The sequence below is a fragment of the Erythrolamprus reginae genome, chromosome Z (assembly GCF_031021105.1).
Source record: "Erythrolamprus reginae isolate rEryReg1 chromosome Z, rEryReg1.hap1, whole genome shotgun sequence".
NCBI classification, from domain to species: Eukaryota; Metazoa; Chordata; class Lepidosauria; order Squamata; family Dipsadidae; genus Erythrolamprus; species Erythrolamprus reginae.
Genome location: NC_091963.1, coordinates 99,690,237 through 99,713,367, shown reverse-complemented (window position 1 = coordinate 99,713,367; position 23,131 = coordinate 99,690,237). Strand labels below are relative to the sequence as shown.

Below are 23,131 nucleotides of genomic sequence, written 5' to 3'. Positions count from 1 at the left end.
GTGTAGTGATGAAATTAGAATTTGCTTAAATATGCAGAATGAGTTAAAATAAAAAACTGAGTAATCAAGTTGAAAAGCAGATATGACATGGGAAAAGAGATCAAAATTTTAAGGATTTAGAAATGACAGAATAAAAAGAAAAGATGAGTAAAAATATAAATTGAGGTAAGGGAGGAGTGTGGCCTAAAATTAAGGGGTACAAGAGACAATGAGTATGTCTGGAAGATAAGCTATAGCGATTGATTTGGAAGAAAAATTCAAATTAAAGGTGGTATACACAGGCGACAAAAATAGGTGGTAAGGAGGCAGCATTAAGATAACAGTAAATATACCTAGAAGAATATAAATAAGAATAAGGGAAAAGATATAAGTTTGAGAGTAGTACCAAAGTTGGTATGAAGTTAGGGCTTTGAATTGCTCATCTATTAACATTGGAATCTTCGGAGAAGGGTGGCATACAAATCTAATTAATAATAATAATAATAATAATAATAATAATAATAATAATGATGATGATGATAACAACAACAATAAAATTGATTAGAGGTTCTCAGGGAAGGATAAGAGGGAAGAAGAGGAAGTAGAAAGGAAGAGGAGAGGGAGATAGAGGTAGAAGGAAAACAGACAGGAGATAAAAATAAAAATGGTGAAAATTTATGACATTTTTAAATGGCATTTTGGACAGAAATGTATAATATTTTGATATTATGGTATCTGTATCGGTGTTTATGTTAATATGGTGAAAAAATAATATATATATTTTTTAAAAAGCATTTCCAAATGCTGTAAGTCTGAATCTGTCCAGCTATATACATGTCCATCTCACACCCCAGAGCCATCCAAACCCCCCCCCCCAAAAAAAAACCCTGCTTGACATAATAACCAAACCCAACAAGCTGTTAGGAAAAGCACCTCTTAAAAGCACCAGGGAGGAAATAGCATTGGACAGAAGACTCGGAGCTGGCAGCTCCCATCACTCACTTGACTCCTCACGAGGATTGTTTTAATAGGTTATTTTCGGCAGTCTGGTGATTCAAGGAGGAGTCAATAGATTAGAAGAGGGCTCTTAGTATTATTGGCCTCAGGCCGGTAGCCTGTAGGACGGTTGTGTCGATCACCTACAAAGCCAAATCCTGCCCTATAAGGCTACCCCGCAAAGGGATGACAAAGAATTATTCTTGCTCCCCAATTCTCCCATCAATTATGGGGCAGAGGGGAGGGGACAAAGAGAGGGAGGCTGAACGGTAGAGCCCAACCAGGTCCCCCCATCCATTTTGTCTTCTATAGCAGTGTTTCCCAACGTTGGCAACTTGAAGATATTTGGACTTCAACTCCTAGAATTCCCCAGCCTGCGAATGCCGCCTGGGGAATTCTGGGAGTTGAAGTCCAGATATCTTCAAGTTGCCAAGGTTGGGAAACACTGTTCTATAGAAACAAGCAGCCAAGCCAAGGTGTGATCCCCCAACTTTGGTTTCCGCCCCCCCAATATCATACACTCATAAGCATCTGAAGACAGGTTAATGGAGGAGTCTACAGAAAGCACGATGGAGCCTTTCCACACCGCCAAAAGGATGTGCCAGAAAACTCACCTTCAGCACCGGCGATCACGATATTGGGGGTGGGGGGATCTACTAAACCTCTATTGCAGCAGCAGCATTTCACCTTTTGCAAGCAAGCAAGCAAGCAAGCAAGCAAACTAAGTCTCAAGATAGGCCACGCCCCTCTAATTAGGTTTCACCCTCTCGCTCCTCCCTACGCTATTGGGATTGGCTCCTTTTTCTCTAGGAGGGAATGGAGGCGACAGGGAAAACACCGCAGCTATTTGTTTTGGATTGGTGGGTTTTCTACCTAATCCCACCTCGCCGGCCGAATGTAGGAGGCAAAAATACCACGTGATCATAACTGGCCGAGACTCATGCCCTCCCCGAGGTTCAAATAAGATTTCGGGGGCACGTGACAAGGGGGGAGGGGGGATTTACCCAGGTGGGGGTAGGGCGGAGCGTCGATTCAAGCATCGGAAATTGCTATGCTGATTGTTGCGGCTGCCGGGGGCACAACCCGGAAGTTGTAATCAAAAAAGAGCGTCTCTTAAAGCAGGACTCTTTGGCAACTTTGGCTTGTGGACTTCAACTCCCAGAATGCCTCAGCCAGCAAAGCTAAAAATCAAAGCTGGCTGAGGAACTCTGGGAATTGAAGTCCACAAGTCTTAAAGTTGACAAGGTTGGAGACTCCTGTCTTAAAGGGTGTAGTTTCGAGTCGCCGCTTCAAACATCTGAGAGCGATGGTTTTAACGGCCCCTTTCAAAGACATGACAGGGAATTCAGTTTTTCGAGCACTTTAGGCAAAACAGTAAATATCTCTACAAATAAAGTAGGAGGGAAGGGAAGATCTATGGCCCTGGGCTCTAGGTATGACTATAACTTGTTGCTTGTATTTATTTATTTATTTTATTCTTTGTCCAATATACAATACATATGGAAGAGAGTAGGCATTAAGTAATATATATAAAGATAGAAGGAAAAAGAGGATATATATGATATAAGAAATAAGGATATACAGTATATGATATATGTCTGTAGATATATGTAGATAGATAGATATATGTAGATAGATAGATAGATAGATAGATAGATAGATAGATAGATAGATAGATAGATAGATAGATAGATAGATAGATAGATAGATAAGGGAAGGGAAGACAATTGGACAGGGGACGATAGGTAAGATTTTTATTAATATTGATTGTTTCTTCATTGCTTATTTGACCCTTATGGCAATCATTAGAATAGAATAGAATAGAATTTTTATTGGCCAAGTGTGATTGGACACACAAGGAATTTGTCTTGGTGCATATGCTCTCAACGTACATAAAATAAAATATACATTTGTCAAGAATCATGTGATACAACACTTAATGATTGTCATAGGGGTCAAATAAGCAATGAAGAAGCAATATTAATAAAAATCTTAGGATATACGCAACAAGTTACAGTCATACAGTCAACATGGGAGGAAATGGGTGATAGGAATGATGAGAAAAACTAGTAGAATAGAAGTGCAGATTTAGTAGAAAGTCTGACAGTTTTGAGGGAATTATTTGATTAGTAGAGTGATGGCGTTCGGGAAAAAACTGTTCTTGTGTCTAGTTGTCTTGGTGTGCAGTACTCTGTAGCGACGTTTTGAGGGTAGGAGTTGAAACAATTTGTGTCCAGGATGCGAGGGGTCAGTAAATATTTTACCCGCCATCTTTTTGACTCGTGCAGTATACAGGTCCTCAATGGAAGGCAGATTGGCAGCAATTGTTTTTTCTGCAATTCTGATTATCCTCTGAAGTCTGTGTCGGTCCTGTTGGGTTGCAGCACCAAACCAGACAGTTATAGAGGTGCAGATGACAGACTCAATGATTCCTCTGTAGAACTGAATCAGCAGCTCCTTGGGCAGTTTGAGCTTCCTGAGCTGGCACAGAAAGAACATTCTTTGTTGTGCTTTTTTGATGATGTTTTTGATGTTAGGTGACCATTTTAGGTCTTGAGATATGATAGAACCTAGAAATTTGAAGGTCTCTACTGTTGATACTGTGTTGTCTAGTATTGTGAGAGGTGGAAGGGTGGAAGGGTTTCTCTTAAAGTCTACCACCATTTCTACGGTTTTGAGTGTGTTCAGTTCTAGATTGTTCTGGTCACACCACAAGGATAGTTGTTCAACTTCCCGTCTGTATGCGGATTCATCATTGTCTCGAATGAGTCCGATCACTGTTGTATCATCTGCAAACTTCAGTAGTTTAACAGATGGATCGTATGAGATGCAGTCATTAGTGTATAGAGAGAAGAGAAGTGGTGAGAGTACACAGCCTTGGGGGGCACCTGTGCTAATTGTACATATATCTGATGTGATTTTTCCTAGCTTCACCTGCTGCTTCCTGTCTGTTAGGAAGCTTGTGATCCACTTACAAGTGTGTTCAGGTACCGCTAGCTGATTTAGTTTGGTTAAGAGAATGTCCGGTATGATGGTATTGAATGCTGAACTGAAGTCCACAAAGAGGACCCTGGCGTAGGTCATTGGAGATTCAAGATGTTGAAGGATGTAGTGTAGAGCCATATTAACAGCATCATCTGTTGATCTATTTGCTCGGTATGCAAATTGCAGGGGGTCTAACAGTGGATCTGTGATGGCTTTCAAATGGAACATCACTAGCCTTTCAAAGGTTTTCATAACTACAGATGTTAGAGCAACTGGTCTGTAGTCATTCAGTTCCTTGATGGAGGGCTTCTTTGGCACTGGGATGATAGTCGAGCGTTTGAAGCAGGAAGGAACATAGCACAACTCTAGTGATTTGTTGAAGATTTGGGTGAAGATGGGGGCCAATTGGTCAGCACAGACTTTTAAGCAAGAAGGAGTTATCTTGTCTGGGCCTGGTGCTTTTCCAGGCTTCTGTCTGAGAAATAGATCTTTCACTTCCTTTTCTGTGATCACTAGGGGTTGTAAACACAATGGGATGGGTTCAGTTGTAGAAGATTTAGCTGTTGTTGGTGTGTCTGGGATGGAGGTTGTGCACATAAGTGGTTGAGGCTTCTTTTCAAACCTGCAGTAGAACACATTCAGGTCATCTGCCAATTGCTGATCTCCTTCAGCTTGGGAAGGTGGTTTGCTGTAACAGGTGATGTTTTTGAGAGTTTTCCACATGTTTGCTGGTTCATTTGTTGAGAATTGATTCTTTAGCTTTTCAGAGTAGTTCCTTTTTGCTGCTCTGATCTCCCTTGTTAATATATTTCTAGCCTGATTGTACAGCATTCTATCACCTTTTCTGTAGGCTTCCTCTTTGGAATGACGTAACTGCTTGAGTTTGGCTGTGAACCAAGGTTTATTGTTACTGTATATTTTCAAGTTGCTGGTTGGTACACATAGGTCTTCACAGAAGCTGACATATGATGTTACAATATCTGTGAGTTCATCTAGATCTGCAGAGGTGTCTTTAAAAATATTCCAGTCTGTGCAGTCAAAGCAAGCCTGTAGCTTTAACTTTGCTTCCTCAGTCCAAGTCCTCACTGATTTAATTATTGGTTTTGTGGCTTTAAATCTTTGTTTGTAAGCAGGTACAAGGTGAATCATGCAATGATCAGAATGGCCCACAGCTGCTCTTGGTAAAGCCCTGTATGCATTTTTTACAGCTGTGTAACAATGGTCTAAGATATTATTGCCTCTGGTGGGACAATTTACATGTTGAAAGTATTTTGGTAGCTCATCTCTTAAGTTTGCCTTGTTAAAATCTCCCAAAATAATGGCCAGTGAATCAGGGTATTTGGCTTCAGCCTCCATAATCTGATCAGCTAGGGTTTTTAGTGCCTTTTGTACAGATGTTTGGGGAGGGATGTAAATTGTAGAAATTAAGAAGGAATGAATCTCACCAGGAGAATAAAATGGTTTGCAATTAATAATTAAAGACTCCAAGTTTTCATCACAGAACTTTTGTATAATGGTGATGTCTTGAGACCAGCTGTTGTTGATATATATACATAAGCCTCCTCCCCTTTTCCCCCCTGATAATTCTGCATTCCGATCAACCCGAAAAATTTGAAAGCCCGGTAAATGCATACTGTTATCATCAATTTCCTCGTTTAGCCAGGTTTCAGTAAAGCATAGGGCAGATGCGTTGTGAAAATCAGAATAGCATCTATTTAAGAGCAGTATTTCATCCATCTTGTTGGCAAGTGAACGTAAATTAGTAAGAAAGATAGAAGGGAGCAGTTGTTTTTTAATTCCCTTGTTCCTTAGTCTATTTAAAATTCCCGCCCTTTTACCTCTTCGTCTGTGCCGGCTGCGTATGTTTTTGGTGATCCATGGTTGCCGGGAAATGGCTTCCTCCTGTGCTAAAATCTCCTCCGCGTTTGTAAGTGTTGTACCACATGATTCTTGACAAATGTATCTTTTTCTTTTATGTACACCGATAGCATATGCACCAAAGACAAATTCCTTGTGTGTCCAATCATACTTGGCCAATAAAGAATTCTATTCTATTCACAAGACAGGAGTATTTCTCTGCTATTTCAACTTAATATTTTCAGTCTTGTTCGGGGAGTCGAAGTCTACTCGTATTAAAATTTCTGAGGTTGAGAAACACTGCTGTAACCTACACTTTTGCTTTTAATACTTTGTTTCTTATTATAAGATTATCCCCACTAATTACTTGCTGATTTATAGTTAGTTTCCGGTAATTGCAGAACAATTAGGTTTTGTTTATAAACATACCACTTTCAGACTGCAGTTGTGTGCAAGAAATAGGCAAAGGCCAACAGTTCACAGAGGGTATTCACTACATATCAAGTAGGAGGAGCTACTGAGAATATTTGAAATCATGTTGTTAAATTAATTTTATGTGACATGTAATTACCACTAGAGAGTGCAATTTCAAGTATTTTCAACATTCACAATGGGATTTTTCTCCTGCAATTCAGTAATTAATTAATTCAATAATTTAAGGGGTGTGCATAAGCGCACTAGTGTGCCTATTGTCCCTGTCTTACTGTTCTCATTTATCCACTTTTTTTGCTTATGTTTATACAAACAACTATGCTGTGCATGCTTGACAAACAAATTAACAAACAATAGATTCAAACTCAATGTAAAAGCTGAAAACTTATCTGCAGAAAACGCGACTTCAGCACCAGAATAATCAATGCCTGGAATGCACTACCTGACTCTGGTTTCTTCCCCAAACCCCAAAAATGTCAACATTAGACTGTCTACAGTCGACCTCTCCCCACTGCTAAGAGGCTTTAAGGGGTGTGCATAAGGGCATCATTGTGCCTACCATCCCTGTCTTACTGTCCTTTTGTCCTCATTAATTGGTACTTCTTTGCTTACATTATGTTTATACAAACATCTACTATCTTGTATATGTTTGATTGATAGATAGATAGATAGATAGATAGATAGATAGATAATTAAATCTGAACAGTGTCATTAGGCTGATTTTCTTTTTGCCCAATACACAATAAACATTGAACATGATAGACAAGTAGTAATATATATAAAGAAAAGGATAGAAGAAAAGATAAAAATAGAGGAGAAGATATATGAAAGGAAGAAAAGATAAAGGAGATAAAGGAGAGACAATTGGACAGGGGACAGAAGGCACACTAGTGCACTTATGCACGCCCCTTACTGACCTCAGGAATCTGCAGAGGTCGACTGTAGATAATCTAAGGCAGTGTTTCCCAACCTTGGCAACTTGAAGATATCTGGACTTCAACTCCCAGAATTCCCCAGCCAGTTCGCTGGCTGGGGAATTCTGGGAGTTGAAGTCCAGATATCTTCAAGTTGCCAAGGTTGGGAAACACTGGTCTAAGGGGAAAATGTGGGGGGTTAGGAGTTGACACTGAGTCAGGTAATGATAGTAGATATTGCCCATCTGAATCCCTTTTAATTATTAGAGCAACCAGAAATATATAGCACATGGTACCTATCTTCGGAGGTTTTTCCCTTATGATATCCCCAAATGAGATTAGTTTTTAATAGCTTTCTATATGGAGTTTGCTTTTTTCCTTTTTAACTGGAGAAACGTTCCACTTTGTAAATGCCACCTTCCATTTTTGTAATCTAAGTTGGTATAGATCAGAAAATATCTTATTAAAATTATTATAGTTATTTATTAGAAATGGAAAAGTATAGACGATAAAGCTGTTTTTAAATAACAAGCTTGAATATCGAGAGTATCAGAAAATCTCGCGATAGCTGTATAATCTACAACTGGTGGGGGGAGAGACAGCACGTGTATGTGCGCGCGTAGGGAGAGTACACGTCGTAGAAAGTCTTTGTTACTTGAATCTTTTACTGCGCGGGGGCGGGGGGCACACACAGCTTCAGTCTCTCGCTTGACCGGAAGCTTTACTTCCTGTCGGGAAACTGAGTGGGCGGAGCTGCCGGAGGACAGGATAGAAGCTCGAAATGACCCCCGATTTAAACGCGCCAATGGAATTTGTGGCTGGTCCCCCGATAGAGTCGCGCAGTGACATTCAGTGCCAGCAAAAGAGCAGAGGATCCGCCTTGGCTGACGAACAGCAAAGGTTCTTTGTCATGGGAAGGCAACGGCAACTAGTTAGTGAAGTAAAAATTGTTGCCGGAGTATTAGGAGAGAAATACACGAGTAAAATTACAAGAGATTCTTTTTTGTATAGAATAAAATTGTTTATTTCTGCTATTATGCTAAAATGACATGGCCTTACCCATGCTGATAATTTTAAAAAAAGGATGCTTTGACAGGTGTATTGTAATGAATTTTACTAAGAAGGGCGTTTATGTCCTCCAAAGTCGATCTTTAACAATACCTTTCAAAAATACCTTTTTTCTCCTGGAAATTAACCATAGTGAAGGCATTAAGGAGAATTTTTTCTTTAAATAAAAGGGAGACTTTTAGTAACAACTAAAAGTGAGATGATATACCATAATCTTCCTTATTATATTTTTGGGATGTATTGAATCACTGTTACCACATCCTCACCCAGTTCACATATTTGTAAAACATCTGTAAGAGTTGGAGAAAGTTAACCATATGAACTAGTGAAAGAACTTACTGGTCTCCATTTTCCAAGTTTGCAGATTAAAATGCTTACCTGCATTTATTGAGAGGACAACAGGCTTGGGGAGTATTTTCAAGCATCAAATTATTATAGTATATTCCTAACTTGAAAACAATTCTGCTGCACTGCGTTTGCAGCATCCTCTTCATAGGGCCATACAGAAACCAGTTTTAATAACATGATTGAGAGATCTTTAAGGGGTTTTAGGTGTATGGATTAAAAAAAATATTTTAATGGGCATTGAGGAAACCATGTTTGTATGGCTGACAAGAAAAGCTCCTAACATTACTGGAACAATATCTGATCTGAATTATTTATCTCCACACAGCGCGAGACATTATTGACATACAATGCACATTACTTTGTGTTCCTTTTCCTGCTTCAATATTCAGTAAACTTTAAAAGCCATCACTCATAGATTTCTATCATCATCAAATGCAAAAATGGGAAGACTGGAATGTTGAATAAGGGGCAACTCAATTATGAACTATATGAAGCTACTTTTATAAGACAGATTTTATTTAAAGACTTAATTATTTTCTGTATTGCCATTCTAAGGATTTCTTCTCTATAAACAGCAACTATTACCTCTTGTTTCTGATAAACAGATAGAAGAAATAGTGAAACCTTGAAATACATTCTAATTTTATTTATCTATAGGCCAGCAGCCTTTCCTTATCCATTCTTCTATCCTGCCTATACAGGTCTGAGAACAGCTGCCTTAAAACCACACTGAAGGAATCTCTTATCTACAGACATGCTGAATGTGGGGGAAGAGAGTCTGTATATCCTTTTTAGCATTTTAAAATACATACAGTACTTCCGTAAATCTCGGTTTTTCCACTGTACTTATCAGTTAATTTTGTTTTCTATTCTATTACTGAAATTTATATTTTAGGCCAGGGCTGGCAAGCTTCCAGCCCATGGGCTGGCCATGCCTACAACCATTTTAGCGAAGAGGGAAAGTCCAGATAAGTCACATGATGCCACTGTGACAACAAGAATTTGATACCGTTGCTCTAAGGTAATCAAAAGTCTCTGTACAATTCAAACACTGATGGCATCAAAATGCAATAATGCAATTAGGTGCCTTAGGTGCCGGAATTGCATTTGCGGCTCTATGGTTTTATTCTATAAAGATGATAGTCACATTGTGCAGATAGTCTTTGACTTACAATAGTTCATTGAGTGACCATTCAAAATTACAACCACACTGAAAAAAGTGAGTTGTGGTCATATTTCACACTTAATGATTGTTGCAGCATCCCGAAGTTCAGTGATCAAAATTTAGACCCTTGGCAACTGATTCATATTTATGATGATTGCAGCAACCCAGGATCATGTGATCACCTTTTGCAACTTTCTGACAAAGTCAATGAAAAAGCCTGATTTACTTAGCAATTGTGTCACTAACTTAACTGCATTGATTCACTTAACAACTATGGCAAGAAATGTCATAAAATGGGGCAAAATTCACTTAACAAATGTCTTTCTTTTAACAGAAATTTTGAGCTTAATTGCAGTTGTAAATCAAGGACTACCTGAATATGTGCTCACATTCTAACATTTTAAAGCCATTAAATCTGTGGCTCAGAACAGAAATACCTCATTATGAAATAAATAACAGCTATAGCCTTAAGTTATTCAAATACAGTCAAATACTAATTGGTAGCCAAGACCTAGATTTTCTGTTATCTCATTTGTTTTAGCTACAGACAATCTTAATTTTTTTTAGTCCCAAGGACTAGATAGGCTAGTCAAGATCTTTAAAAATATTTTATCCGTATTCATATTGCTCCACATTATTCCCAATATTCATACAGCTCCTTCTGCCTCCTCTCCCCATCAAATTTGTATTCATTACCACAAATTGTTAGAAAACGCTGTATTTTTAAGCAGCTCAAATGTTTAGAAATATCTCCATACTCTGGAGCAGGCAATCCAAGTTTAGTCCTCTTCATCCCACTCACAGAGTGACTAAGACTGCATTGTTCACTTTGAAGGTTTCCTGCTTCTTGTGCAGGCAAACATATGTCCTTTCCACACTGAATAATGTTCACTGCTTCCGTGTATAAATGTTAAGATTAGCATATTATTTCTATTTATTCTGATGTGTATGCAAAGTGGGAGGAGGCTGCTAAGACAGCTATAGTTACTTTATTCCTTTCCCCTAACAGTAACTAGTAATTCAAAAATGAAGTTTTCCCACTGATATTGTCTTCCAGGTCTTAGATTATTATTAAAGTGTTATAGCTTTGAAAAGAGACAGTATGAATAAGCTACCAATAAACCAGTAATTCCTTCTCTTGTGTGAGATCTGTCTTTTCAAAAGTGTAATTTTTGTGTAAGTTTCAGAAGGGGACCAAAGTTTAGAAGAAAAATAAATCTTCTTGGGAGAGGAAATCACCACTGTGCAATGTTGCTTGATAAATTCAGAAGATTTATATATTAATACCATTCTAAAGAACAAATAGGACGGTTCACCAACAATAGCTACCGAGTCCTCCATTTTACTAAATTTGATGAACTATTTTTTCTTCAGATCATTTAAAAAACCTCAAATGCTTGTTTGGCAGTTTTGAGGTCACTGGAGAAAGTAGAAGATAGTTAAAGATCCATGTATATATCAGAAGGCATACTTGCCATTAGCTCCTGGGTGCAAGGTTTTTCTTCAGCTGTACAATTATAGAAAGCAGCATTGTGCATTGATTGGAAGTAAAAATATTCTGGTTCTGGGTTGTGTGTGGGGTGACGGAATGAGTAATACTTCCTTGACTTTTAAAAAACTTTCTTCAGGTTTGACTAAAATCCTGCTATCTATAATTATCAGATCACACCAATGTGATATCTTAAAACCAATGTTAGGCACAGCTTTCTTGAGAGAGATTAGTGAATAGCTGGATAGTCAGGTTAAGAACACAGAATTCTCTTGCACTTCTCAGATAGTATCTATCATTTGGTATTAGTGGAACATGGAAAGAGATAAAATGCTTTGAGAGAATGATCAGCCACCTCTTGCAGTGTCACCCGCAGTTGGAAAAAGATTATACCTGATTTGCAGAACGTTAATAGTTCTCAAATGAATAGGTTGCAAAAATAATAATATGAACATTTTCTGCAATTTTAGACCAAGACTTCATGTAAATAATTGGATACTTTCTGAAGCAATTTGACAAGTATCAATCTTGCATCAGTCACATCAGATATTGGCAATTCCACAATTAGTCATTCTAATAATGTTTTTTCCCCAGAAAAAAAATCCTATGAACATAAAAACGATTCAATGTAATGCTGTGGAAGAAGGCAAAATATGGAAATTACTCAAATAATTAAAAAATAATCTCAAGGCAATTATTGAACTGAAAAAAAATAATTTGAATTAAAATGGAAAAAATAGTCTTTATACAAATATAGGGCTCAGCCCCAGAACCTTTTTTTTCATTAGTAAGGCTCATCCCTGGAGCAAGCAAATAAAAACCAATATTTTTGAACATATAGTAAGTTCCCCTCTCACACTGTGTAAGTTATGTTCTATTTTGAAACTTTCAACAAAAGTTGAAATAAATAAAGACCTGTTTTAAAGTCAGATTATCCAGATTTTGGCAAGGAAAGAGATGCCCTTCAGAAAAGATGATATATTCAAGCAGAGGGGAAAAAATGACAATTAGAAAAAATAGGAAAACTAGAAAATGCAGGCAAGTAGTTCCAAATTACTAAAACATTAGGGAAAGATGTGGTCTAGGTAACCAACCTAGACCTCTAATGAGGATTCTGTCCTTTGTGAGTTTGAAAGAGAAAGGATGGGATAAAATCCTAGCCACTTTCAATTCTGGCCTAACTGACATTAACATGTAGCCTCCCAGTTTATTTCTAAAGAATGTTGCCCTCAAAAGAAAGAAGAATTCCCACCTCTATTTTAAGGTTTCCAAGTCTCAGTGTAAAGGCAAGACTGAAATAAAATATTTCCCCAAATTATTTCAGTCTTTGCTGCCTTCTGCTACTACAAAAGGATGTGAGCCTGGATTGATTAAAGTCCAACTGTCTTTAAACACGAAAGTAAAATGCTAAAAAGGCTCTTAGATTCCACCTTCTTATTTGCAGCCACAATGTGCCCAACCCCATTTATTACCTTCCAATTTGACAAAAAATGGGGCTGGCTAGTAGTTCCCCATTTCTTTCTTCAGATTAAATCATGTGCTACAATGGGCTCCAAGATCTCCACAAATGCCTCACCTGGGATCGCTCATCATGCCTACTACTCTTTTGTAAGACCTGGTCCTGCTCTTTTAAGATTCCAATCACCACAACTGCGTTGCTGGTTGGCTCAGTTCTCTAAATCTTTGCTGATGGCTTAGCAAGTTGGCCCCTATGTTTACAAGCAGAGATGGGACAGTTGGTTTTTCCTTCAGCAATCCCCCTTCTTGATCCCCCTGCCAAGCACTCAGTGCAGGAAAAAAGGGGATTATAAAGAAAGGAAGATCTGAGCAGCTATGAACAGATGGTATGCCTGTATGCCTCTATAGATATCAAGGTTTCATTCACAGCTGCCTGGCTGGGCGGAGGGAGGGAGGGAGACACTGGGGCCAGAAGGCACTTGGAGGAGACAGAGGAGTTTGCAGGCACAAGGAAAAAAGGGGGAGGGGGCACAGAGATGACTCCAATAAGGAGTTCATTTGGCAGCGAGGTCAGACACATATCTATCCACACATACATGGCTCAGACTCCCACCCACCACTGACGTACACGCATGCACACACATATGTATATTACCCACACTAATGCCCAAATTTCCCCAAACCCACCCATCCCTGTCTGGGCCCTGTACTGTAATCCAAGTTGTTGGATCATAAAAGGATGACAGGCACAGATGGACATCAACCTAGAGCCCTGGGCATCCAACCCCTCCAAGCTTTTGGCTTGGAAAATCCACAGGACTTAATTTTTTTTAAAAAAAAGAACTGTACAAAGCCCTGAGGGGCAAGAGGGTTGTAGAATTGAGTCATGCCTTTCCACTGCACCTCTGTTCCCAAAGTGTCAGGGCAGAGGGGCAGCAGTAGTTCCGGTTATACCAAACTGGTTGGGAAATAAGGGATTCTAGGAACTGGAACCATATAGGACAAGCAGTATCCTCTCCACAGGTCGACAAGAGTTACAGAACAATGAAACTTCCTTCGCTGTCATAACATCCTTTGTAGTTTCTGTGCCCCAGATTGCTTGGTTCACAGTGGTTGGTGGAAACAGAAAGAGGCCAAATTTTCTTAGGTAGTTTGCTGTGGCACTTCTTAACCTGCCTTGAGCAAGACAGCATCTTTAGTGGCTGGGGGAAAAAAACACATTAATGCAGCTTGGCTGCATTTCTTGCTTTGTTCATTCATGTCTTCTGTCAAAACATAAGGGCTTCAGTTCAGCTGAGCACTTGATGAGACGGAGAGAAAAGGATACCAGACCAGTCTCAAGAGCAAATATCCATCTCCATAGTTCTGGTGCCTTATCCTCCCGCACCCAAAGTATGCAGTGTGGGTGAACTGTCGTTTTCCTCCTGGCTACTTCACATTGAAGACCATGAGAGGTCGTTCCTCACGTTTCTGCCACGGACTCTTCTTATCCCCCTGGTCGTCAGTTCCTTCAGAAGGTTCGTTGCTGTCATCCTCCGGGCTGGTCATGGAGTCACGGCGCAGTTCGCTATTGCTGTTGCTGCTGCGAGAGCTGTTCCCACGGCTGCGCCCGTGTCGTGGAATTGTAGCCGCGCGGTGGTCAGTGTTTTCATCCAGCAAAGGGGTGAGGGAGTTGTCCTCGGGAGAACAAATCGCAGTGCGGCTCTCGCTGCTGCTCTGTTCTGTGTCGGCATCGGCAAAGACCAGCTTGGAGTATGTTGGACCCATGCGGTCCTCCTTCAGGCGCTTGGTGGGCTTGGCTTCGTTGACATCCACGCCCGAGTCCAGACTGGCATCATTGCTGCGATTCCTCTCGGGGCCCTGGAGATCAATGTAAGAATGACGGACTTGAGAGGAACGTCCATCCAGAGATACAAACCAGGCGCGTGGGTGCGGCTTTACACCCAGTTCCAGCAACTTCTTCTCAGTCAGCGCCTGTAACTCCCCATTCAGTTGGGCCATAGTGGACTCATTCAACAACACAGGTATGGTGACTGAACCACTGACAGACTGTGTGTGGGGTCCCCAGCCCTTCCCCTCCGGGTCTTCCACTTGATGTTGCTGCAGCTGGAACTGTGGGTGTTGCAGCTGCTGTTGGAGGAGCTGTTGCTGTCTCTGTTGCTCCTGGGGACCATACTGATGGGGGAGTCCCATAGCAGCTGGGTCCATATCTGGTTGATTTTCAGAGCCTGCGTTTGTCTGCTCTGTTGGAGCCAGGCGCATGTAGTGGGCAGGAATTACGAGAGTTGGCATGACATTTCGATACACCGTATCCTTCATATGGTCAATAGAACCACAGAAGATTAGCTGTCCGGGTTGACTCAGAGAGGTGGGACGGGCCAGGTGGTCTACAGACTGTGACATCATGAAGTCAGGTTGTTTGGCATCCACTTTATGGGACATATAATGGTCAAAAGGAGCTGGGAGAGGTGGCGGTGATGGGGGCTCCTGCAAATAAGGCTTGCTATCATTCCGTGTGTGTTTACGCTGAGTCTCGTTGCACTTGTCGTCCACACGCTGATGTGAATAGTTACGCTTGTAATCGTCCAAGAGAGGGGGTTCTAAGGTGCCGGAGGTATCCATGGACCGGGCTGCTTTCAATGAATAGCCCTCCACCATTCGGGGATAGTCATCCTTGGGACCACCTCGCTGGCTCAGTGTGTCTACTGTGGAGGCCTTGCTGGCATGGCGGATTTTCTGGTTTGGCATTTGCTTGAAGAATTCCTCACGGGAGCTCTCGAACTCCCTGGAAGAGGAGAAGGCTGATTTGAGGATGGGTGTGTGCACATCTATGTCCCCATTGGATGAAGCTGTCTCCATATGGCTGGTACAAATAAGATTAATCTGCGACATTGATGTAGCTTGATCTTTCTTGGATGCATCCAAAGCCCCAGAAAGCTGAAGCTTTCTATGTTGTTGACGTGGCTTGAGACATAGTCTCCTAGAGAGGAAGAAGAAAAAAAGAAAGTGGTTACAAAGGTCTGTACAGATGGAAAGGTATCATTATTATTATTATTATTATTATTATTACTACTACTATTATTATTATTATTATTATTATTATTATTATTATTATTATTTAGATTTGTATGCCGCCCCTCTCCGTAGACACGGGGAAGCTAACAACAATAATGAACAGCATAGAACAGCATAGAACAAATCTAATGTTTAAAATAATTAAAAACCCTTATTTAAAAACCAAACATACACACAAACATACCATGCATAAATTGTATAGGCCTGGGGGGAAAGGAATAGTTCAATTCCCCCATGCCTGATGACAGAGGTGGGTTTTAAGGAGCTTACGAAAGGCTAGGAGGGTGGGGGCAATTCTGATCTCTGGGGGGAGCTGGTTCCAGAGGGTCGGGGCCGCCACAGAGAAGGCTCTTCCCCTGGGTCCCGCCAGACAACATTGTTTAGTCGGCGGGACCCGGAGAAGGCCAATTCAAGTTACGACTTATCATGTCTTCTGCGCAGAAAATGTCTTCAATGATGCCTGAATATTCCCATCTTAATTAATTTCAACTGGAATATTTCTGCACAAAAGTTTTCCAGAGGTATTCCTCTGGAAATGTCTCAGTTAATAAGATGGATGTACTGTAATGCAATGCGAGGAAGATCTTCAGAAACAGAATGAAAAGATGTTGCCCAGGGCGCTGAAAGAGTGCGCATGTGCTATCATGCATGCGCGAGTGCCTACACCCATAAATCAATGCCCAAGGAGGATGAAAATAGCCCCCCCGGAGGCCCTCTAGAGCCTGCAAACGATTTGTTTCCCAACTTCTGGTGGACCCAGTAGGCTCGTGTTTCGCCCTCCCCAGGCTCCAAAGCTTCCCTGGAGCCAGGGGAGGGTAAAAATGCCCTCCCGTATCTACCCAGAGGCTCTCTGGAAGCCAAAACACCCTCTCAGAGCCTCTGTGTGAACCAAAAATCAGCTGGCCAGCACACACATGAACATTGGAACTGAGTTAGGGCAATGTTAGGGCAAAGAGAGGAGTTTCAAAAAGGGCCTCCGGTCTTCAATGAAATCTGCTGTTTGTTGAGCATCTGGTTGCTATGTTGTTGTAACACCAGCAGCAATGGATGCACAGATGACCAATTTACAGAATGCCATGATATAACTAGCAGCTGGGGCAGAATTTGTTTCTGTCTTTGGCAGCACAACAGATGGCAACTCAGCCAATGCTCCTGAATTCCTATGGGAGCTGGCCAGAGAGGTTAGAGAGGGCCAGGTCTGAGCTTTTTTCTCTGCCTTTATGAATCTGTGGTCTATGCCTTATCTGACGATTCCATAGGCAGCTGTTCACCCTGTTTCTCAAACTTTTCTCACCCTTTTTCACATACTGTCACAACAGGAAAACACTTACACCTGATAAATTGTTTCCTCCTAGATAAACAATACCCAAACCAGAAGGCAGCAGACATGCATGAATAAAAGTATGAATATAATATAGAAGAACATCTTTTTTTTTCTTTTTTAAAAGAAGCCACTGGCAATTCTGAGATCCCAGCAAACTGTGACCCTCCTTCTAATTATTATGAATGAAGACTTTCTTTTGCACCTAAAACATTTATTCAAACACGCTTGAATGGATTGGACAAAAAAAGATTAATTGCCTAGGAAATTAATCACGGTTTCTCATTTGGAACTCATGATAATAAAATAGCTAGGGATATTCCTTCTAGAGCAAGTGTAAAACACATCAAAGGTCTCTCTCATGCATCCAAATAAAGTACCATGTTTCTCCGAAAACAAGACAGGATCTTATATTTTTGAACCCTGAAATATGGCCTTGGCTTATTATTGTGTGTGTGTGTTATTTTGGGGGTGCAGTAGGTGGCGAGCATAGGACCAAATGTCCCATTGCCACTGCCTACCCTCCCTGTTCTTGGCGGTGGCTGAGCGGCTGGCCCGCTGCCACTAGAATAGAATAGAATAGAATTTTATTGGACAAGTGTGATTGGACACACAAGGAATTTGTCTTGGTGTCTTTCGTAAACGTCTTAAAATCCACCTCTGCCGTCAGGCATGGGGGAATTGAGACATCTCCCCTGGGCCTATACAGTTTATACATGGTATGTTTGTGTGTATGTTTGTTTTTAATAATGGGGTTTTTAGTGTTTAAAATTATTAGATTTGTTTTACATTGTTTTATTGTTGCTGTGAGCCACCCCGAGTCTACGGAGAGGGGCGGCATACAAATCTAATAAATAAAATAATTAAATAAATATATAAATATGCTCTCAGTGTACATAAAAGAAAAAGATACATTTGTCAAGAATCATGTGGTACAACACTTAATGATTGCCATAGGGGCAATCAAATAAGCAATAAAGAAACAATATTAATAAAAATCTTAGGACACAAGCAACAAATTACAGTCATACAGTCCTAAGTGGGAGGATGATAGGAATGATGAGAAAAACTAGTAGAATAGAAGTGCAGATTTAGTAAAAAGTCTGACAGTGTTCAGGGAATTATTTGTTTAGTAAAGTGATGGCATTCAGGAAACAACTGTTCTTGTGCCTAGTTGTCTTGGTGTGCAGTGCTCTGTAGCGGCGTTTTGAAGGTAGGAGTTGAAACAGTTTACGTCCAGGATGCGAGGGGTCAGTAAATATTTTCCCCGCCCTCTTTTTGACTCGTGCAGTATGCAGGTCCTCAATGGAAGGCAGGTTGGCAGCAATTGTTTTTTCTGCAGTTCTGATTTTCCTCTGAAGTCAGTGTCGGTCTTGTTGGGTTGCAGAACCTATCTTGTGGAGCAGGATTCTGCAAGGCTTATCGTGACGTTGCATGCACAAAGTGCAGGACTGCCACCAATTTCATCACAGCTGGCACAGCTGGGGTCCTGCTGCTGTTCGTGCACGCAGCGGCACAACAAGCCTTGCAGTTTCCTGCTCCACGAGGCAATGGTGATGGCATGAAAAGTGTTCGGAAACTTCAGATCGTGCAGAACGCAGCCGCGAGAGCCATCGTGGGGCTTCCTAGATTTGCCCACGTTTCTGCAACACTCCGCGGCCTGCACTGGCTTCCGATCGGTTTCCAGTCACAATTCAAAGTGTTGGTAATGACCTTTAAAGCCCTACATGGCATTGGGCCAGAATACATCCGGAACCGCCTTCTACCGCACGAATCCCAGCGGCCGATAAGGTCCCACAGAGTTGGCCTTCTCCGGGTCCCGTCGACCAAACAATATCGTTTGGCGGGCCCCAGGGGAAGAGTCTTCTCTGTGGTGGCCCCGGCCCTCTGGAATCAACTCCCCCCAAGAGATTAGAACGGCCCCCACCCTCCTTGTCTTTTGCAAATTACTCAAGACCCACCTTTGTCACCAGGCATGGGGGAGTTAAGATATTCCTTCTCCTAGGCCATTACAAGTTATGCATGGTATGTTTGTGTGTATGTTTGGTTTTTTATAATAAGGGTTTTTAGTTGTTTTATGACATAATAATAATAATAATGACGAGTCTCACAGAGACTCATTTTCAGTAGGTAGGAGGGGTTGGGCCGTGAGACATGCGTTCTACCTGACACTTGTAGCTCCGACGCATTCCTCGGTGTTGTATCCAGAGAAGCCCAATGTGAAAGAAAACTTTTCGCGAGTTCAATCAAACGTCTTGAATTTGCAAGAGGTTTTCTTTTACAATGGACAAAATGCCGAGGAACGCAACGGAGCTACAAGTGTCAGGTAGGACATGCATATCACATTGGGGTGCAATTTGGGGTGACAGGTGAGGCTGGGCAGGGTGGGCTGTGAGACCTCCGCCCTACCAGGGGCTAGCAGCTCCGTTGCATTCCTTGGAGAGAGAAAGAGAGCGAGCAAGCGAGAGGCAGGTGCACGCAGCCCCACGGGACTGGCTCGGCTCCTCTGGGCTCTGTTACGGCAGTTTGAAGCATGCTTCTGCCTGCAAGGAAGAGGAGGCGAGCATTGATCCTCGATTTCTGATATTGTGGATGGCATTTGGTTTCTGCAAACTGTAAATTGCCTTGTTTCTTTTGGGCTTGAGAGCAGGCTCTGCCTGCCTCAGGCAGCCTGTCATTGCCGCCTCTTGGGGTAGATGATCATGAATTTAAATTTCAGCTCACAATTTCAGCCGGCTACAGTTTGGTCATTGGGTTGTCCAATTAGCCCGTTTGACAGCTGTCTGGACTGTCAGAAGAGATCATTATAATAACTGTGAGAATCTGCAGTTGTGGTGGCCATTTTAAAGTGCTAGTGGCCATTTTAAATGCAATTTACAAGGGGAAAATGAGGCTCAAGTTTTAAACGGACATTTCTTTTCCTTTCATGCCAGCTTTGCTCAAAGGCTATTATTTGGAGACTGCAACTGCCCCATTGCTTGCTAGGGACTCAGGAGGGTGCATAACAAAACCCTTAACGTGTGAATAGTGCGAGCTGGCTGGCAGAGCCCTCCTTGTTAAGATACCCTCAAAGGCTGTGGGGAATGATATCCCTCCCTTTTTCAATTAAGGCCAATACGACTGCCTCAGAGATGGGGTGGTATTCCTCCTGGATAGCTGCCCCTGAAGACTTTCCCCCTGCCAATTACACAAGGGTCAGTGGAGTTCTTACGGTCCCTAAATTTGCAGCTCGCCATGCCCCACAAAGAGGGGACATGCTGTGCTATGACCCACAAGGGCACAGCCTCAATGGTTGGGTTTGGCAACATATAAACAAACTATCATATAAACAAACTATCATTGTATGTTTAAATGAATTATAATTCTATAGCTTTAAATTAATAAATTAGTAAATTAGTAAATTAATAAATTGGTAAATTAATGTCCCAGTTGACAGCTTTGACGGTTCATCCCGACCTCTGCATATTCCATATGAACAAGATAGTCCTTAGACTCAATTTGACCTTCCTGCTGAAGGAAAATATATGGTTTCATCATGTGCAGGAGATTCTTCTCCCTAGCTTTGTCCATACCCAGCCCATCAGTCAGAGAAACGATGGAATAAATTTTATGTACATCGAGCGCTGCACATTTACATCCAAAGGAGTGACAGGTTTCACAAATCCGAATCGCTTTTTGTCTCCTTCCAACCTTTGTTGATGGGATGTAAAGTCATGCCTTCCATGATATTGGATACGATCAAATATCTCCAGGATGTATTAGCTCCAGTCATAACCAATACTGCGACATATCATGGTGCACTCCACAAGGACTGCAGCTACCTCGACAGCATGGGCGATTCAGCCATCACTCGAAGAGGTCTGCTGAGCTACAACTTGGTCTACACCATCTCTCTTTGTATGTCACTATAAGGTGGATATGTATGCCGAGGTCGAGGGTGAGGCCGCATTTGGGAAGAGAGTGCTACAGCAGGTCATTAAGGAATAGCTTCTCCATAACTCTAGGGCTATCAATATTACCTGCCTGTTTGGATAGCCAGCTGTGGTATGTCCCATTCCTGGATGCTATAACCATCTTGAGGGAGAAGAGGCATTGATCTTATGTGATATGCCTCTTTTCTGAGTAGTAGATATAGCATCCAGCCCAGCCCCATTAACTTAATGCCTACTATGGCTTCAGAATAATGGAGAAGAAAATTTAACTGACTTTGCCACAACAATGTCACTTCATGTCTTCGTATCAAGCTCTCAAGCATAGTAGCAAAAGTGGGACTGAACAGCTTTGATAGACTCAGTCCAGTCAAACAGCAGCCTGATTTAACCCATTCCAGGATGCTATATACACTACATGGAGAAGAGGACCAACACCACTTTTCCTCCTCTAAAACTAATGTGCGTCTTATTGTCAAATGTGTCTTATAGAGTAAAAAATACTGTATGTATTTATAGTATGCACAGTATGTACTGAAAACCTTTTAATTTAACTGAAATATGACGAGAAGGGCCAAAGCTGAAGAAAATGGGCCTTGGAGATAAGGACAGGAAAGAAGCTGATCCATTACTAATTAGCAAAGACTGCCTGACATTGTCCAGTGACTAGTGTCAAAGTGTTTGGAACAGCTGTCCAAATTCCAAAGGAATCCTGCAACCCTCCGCTCAGCTGCCATGCCTACACTCTGCCCCAACTCATTGCATGCAGAAGTGTGTTGGTCTCAACATGCCCTGACTGAAACTCCCAGAAATAAACATTCTATGATACTGATTTTTCCGATGATGGGCAGTTGTAACTTCTGAGTTTAGGTGGAAACAGGAGATTAGATTAGATTAGATTAGATTTATTGGATTTATATGCTGCCCCTCTCTGCAGACTCGGGGCGGCTCACAACAATGGTAAGAAACAGTATATAGTAACAAATCTAATATTTAGCAATCTAAATTACAGTTTTAGGTTAAAAAATCCAAAAAAGAAGCCCCAATATATAAAAAACAAACACACAATCGAATCATACACAAAAACTACATGGGCAAGGGGAAAATGTTTCAATTCCCCCATGCCTGACGGCAGAGGTGGGTTTTAAGGAGTTTAAGAAAGGCAAGGAGGGTGGGGGCAATGCTAATCTCTGGGGGGAGCTGGTTCCAGAGGGTCGGAGCCACCACAGAGAAGGCTCTTCCCCTGGGTCCCGCCAGACTACATTGTTTAGTCGACGGGACCTGGAGAAGGCCAACTCTGTGGGACCTAACCGGTCGCTGGGATTCATGCGGCAGAAGGCGGTCTCGCAGATATCCTGGTCCAATGTCATGTAGGACTTTATAGATCATAACCAACACTTTGAATTGTGACCGGAAACTGATCAGCAACCAGTGCAGTTGGAGTAACATGGGCATACTTAGAGAAGCCCATAATTGCTCTCGCAGCTGCATTCTGCACATAATCTCATGGACTCAGGATCAATCACTGCAGATATTCAAATAAAATGAATATAAAAGTATCCAAATGAAATAAAATAATTTATAACAAGAAAGCCTTTGGTAAAATACTAATGCTTAGTAGACCATGAAAATGGTTTTAGAAGTAGGCTCAAGTTAGAAACAAGTGGCAGGGCAGAAGGAGAGATGAGAGAAAGGGTGGCACTTACCTGCAGTAGTAAATAAGCAGGCAGAGCAAAATGAGGACCAGCAATGCCAGGGAACCCAATATAGTAAGTAGAAAGATAGTATGGTAGGTAGCAATATCTTTAATTCCTGCTGTTGAAGATCCCAGCCCTGCAAAGAAGCAGTTTTTTTTATTAGATTGAATGGGACCTTTTTCACTCAACTTGGAAACAGTATTTGCTATCTATTATGAGAATCTATCTATAAAGGCCCTTAAATTACATTCTCTGGATGGCTTATAATTGCATTGTTTTTTCAAAAATTGCAGTTCAATTAAAATAACATAAATAACAACTAAAAAGGCCAACGCATCAAAAGATTTAGAGAATAAGATCTTCCTCTAACAAATTTGTCTATAACAGGGGTAGGCAATGTTGGCTCTTCTATAACATG

The 23,131-nt window shown here is 41.3% G+C and overlaps 2 protein-coding genes across 6 annotated transcripts in view; both read right to left on the bottom strand.

Annotated features, from left to right (window-relative positions):
* The window catches only part of GRN (granulin precursor), a 32,413-nt gene extending 30,477 nt beyond the window's left edge, over positions 1 to 1,936 (bottom strand). For 2 of the 4 annotated variants that reach the window (XM_070729243.1, XM_070729244.1), the window contains exon 1: positions 913 to 989. In XM_070729243.1, coding sequence (XP_070585344.1) covers positions 913 to 974 — 62 coding nt within the window. In that variant the 5' untranslated portion in view covers positions 975 to 989. Of the gene's footprint in view, positions 1 to 912; positions 990 to 1,589 lie in introns of those variants that run through there. The other 2 variants (XM_070729246.1, XM_070729245.1) reach the window with 2 other exon arrangements.
* Positions 1,937 to 10,998: 9,062 nt separating this feature from the next.
* FAM171A2 (family with sequence similarity 171 member A2) overlaps positions 10,999 to 23,131 on the bottom strand; it is a 67,034-nt gene continuing 54,901 nt past the window's right edge. For both annotated transcript variants that reach the window (XM_070727978.1, XM_070727979.1), the window contains 2 exons: positions 22,723 to 22,849; positions 10,999 to 15,671 (listed from right to left, as the gene is read on the bottom strand). In XM_070727978.1, coding sequence (XP_070584079.1) covers positions 14,120 to 15,671; positions 22,723 to 22,849 — 1,679 coding nt within the window. In that variant the 3' untranslated portion in view covers positions 10,999 to 14,119. The remainder of the gene's footprint in view (positions 15,672 to 22,722; positions 22,850 to 23,131) is intronic.